Source organism: Sinocyclocheilus rhinocerous, unplaced genomic scaffold, assembly GCF_001515625.1.
Source record: "Sinocyclocheilus rhinocerous isolate Xijiao unplaced genomic scaffold, SAMN03320098_v1.1 scaffold2966, whole genome shotgun sequence".
Classification (NCBI taxonomy): domain Eukaryota; kingdom Metazoa; phylum Chordata; class Actinopteri; order Cypriniformes; family Cyprinidae; genus Sinocyclocheilus; species Sinocyclocheilus rhinocerous.
The window spans coordinates 1-2,478 of record NW_015634018.1 but is presented as its reverse complement, the minus strand read 5'-3'; the positions used below and the strand labels follow the sequence as shown (position 1 = coordinate 2,478).

The 2,478-nt window shown below is 30.2% G+C and overlaps 1 protein-coding gene across 1 annotated transcript in view; it reads left to right on the top strand.

Moving 5' to 3' along the window:
- LOC107745110 (GRAM domain-containing protein 2-like) overlaps window positions 1-2,472 on the top strand; it is a gene marked incomplete at its 3' end in the record, with an annotated part of 36,725 nt that extends 34,253 nt beyond the window's left edge. Inside the window, exon 11 of the mRNA XM_016558952.1 lies at window positions 2,365-2,472. Coding sequence (XP_016414438.1) covers window positions 2,365-2,472 — 108 coding nt within the window. The remainder of the gene's footprint in view (window positions 1-2,364) is intronic.
- Window positions 2,473-2,478: the final 6 nt, after the last annotated feature.

Sequence of the window (2,478 nt, the reverse complement as noted above, 5' to 3'; positions counted from 1 at the left end):
ACACACACACACACACACACACACTCACACACACACAAACACACACACACACACACACACACACACACACTCCTACATCAGTCAGAGTCAGTTTCTGCTAATCTCCACATTTGAATCATTTTAAGAGATAAAATGCAAGACAGAAAACCATTTCAACTACAGCGCATCTATTTTCTGATTTTTAAACAGGTGATTTAAATAATCAAATAATAAATAGGATCTTATTAAATATGAATTTATTCTCATTATTCCAAGCATATGGCATATATATATACAGTGGGTACGGAAAGTATTCAGACCCCCTTAAATTTTTCACTCTTTGTTATATTGCAGCCATTTGCTAAAATCATTTAAGTTAATTTTTTTTCCTCATTAATGTACACACAGCACCCCAAATAAGATTCTCTGGTCTGATGAGACCAAGATAGAACTTTTTGGCCTTAATTCTAAGTGGTATGTGTGGAGAAAACCAGGCACCTGTCCAATACAGTCCCAACAGTGAAGCATGGTGGTGGCAGCATCATGCTGTGGGGGTGTTTTTCAGCTGCAGGGACAGGACGACTGGTTGCAATCGAGGGAAAGATGAATGCGGCCAAGTACAGGGATATCCTGGGCGAAAACCTTCTCCAGAGTGCTCAGGACCTCGGACTGGGCCGAAGGTTTACCTTCCAAGAAGACAATGACCCTAAGCACACAGCTAAAATAACGAAGGAGTGGCTTCACAACAACTCTGTTACTGTTCTTGAATGGCCCAGCCAGATCCCTGACTTAAACCCAATTGAGCATCTCTGGAGAGACCTAAAAATGGCTGTCCACCAACGTTTACCATCCAACCTGATAGAACTGGAGAGGATCTGCAAGGAGGAATGGCGGAGGATCCCCAAATCCAGGTGTGAATAACTTGTTGCATCTTTCCCAAAAAGACTCATGGCTGTATTAGATCAAATGGGTGCTTCTACTAAATACTGAGCATTTTTCAGTTTTTCTTTTTTAATAAATCTGCAAAGATGTCAACAATTCTGTGTTTTTCTGTCAATATGGGGTGCTGTGTGTACATTAATGAGGAAAAAAAATTAACTTAAATGATTTTAGCAAATGGCTGCAATATAACAAAGAGTGAAAAATTTAAGGGGGTCTGAATACTTTCCGTACCCACTGTATATATATAGCAGACAAAAATACCCATAATATATCCTACTAGTCACAACCTCCTAGTGAATTGCTGTATGACTGTGACTAATAATTAATAATAAATAATTTATAAATATTATAAATGATAATATATTTTTTGTCTTATTTTTTAAAAGGAAAGTCATTAACAAGAACATAATGTAAGGGTCAAGAATTATTTTATAATTATTATTAAAAAAACAATGTATAATAATAAATTTATAATTAATGCAAGAACATAATAAAAGCATCAAAATGTCAAAAATAATTTATAATAATTATAAATAATGTATAATTGTTATTAATGATATGTATAATAATAAATAATGACGATGTGAACTAGTATATTTGTTTACAGAGCTGTTTGACTTTAGTCTCTAGGAAAGTCATGAACAGGAACATAATATAAAAAAACATAAAAAATGTCAAAATAATTTATAATTTGAAACATAATAATGTATAATTATTACTAATTATTTTTATAAAAAAATAATGGAATTAATGGGGTATCATTAAGAAGAACATAATAAAAGCATCTAAAATGGCTAATAAATTAATTTATAATGTTAGAAATAATAATGCATAATTATTAATAATTATATTTATAATAATTAATAGCAGTAGTGTGAATTAATTTATAATTATTATGAATAATTATTCATAATTTATTCATAATAATTAATGTTATTAATGAATTATTATTATTATATAATAATTAATAATGTCAATGTGAACTAGCATTTGTTTAGTCTTATTTTTTAATGGAAAGTCATTAACAGGAACATAATAAAAAAACATCTAAATGTCAAAATAATTTATAATTCTATGCATAATAATGTATAATTTTTAATAATTATATTTATTATAATAAATAATGGCAACGTGAGCAGATTTGTTTTCTTTCAGAACCAGAGTAGTTTGACTTCTTTAGTCTCATTTATTAATGGAATGTCATGAACAGTAGCATAATAAAAGCATCAAAAATGTCAAGTATGTTAATTTATAATTTTTTATAAATAATAATGGATAATTACATAATTTTTATTATGTCAAATTAATTTATTTATAATTATATTATTTATTTATAATGATATATTTATAATTATACATGTTTAATTTCTCAAGCGGAGTGTTTATGTTTTAATGGAGAGTCATGAGCGTGCATGTTAACCGTGTGTGTGTTTGTGTTTCCAGCATAATTTTGCTCATCATCTCATCGTGTTATCTGGCGTTTCGCGTCTGCAGTCTGGAACAACAGCTGTCTTTCCTCAACACACAGCCGGTGATGAGCATGAGAGAGAGGTACAC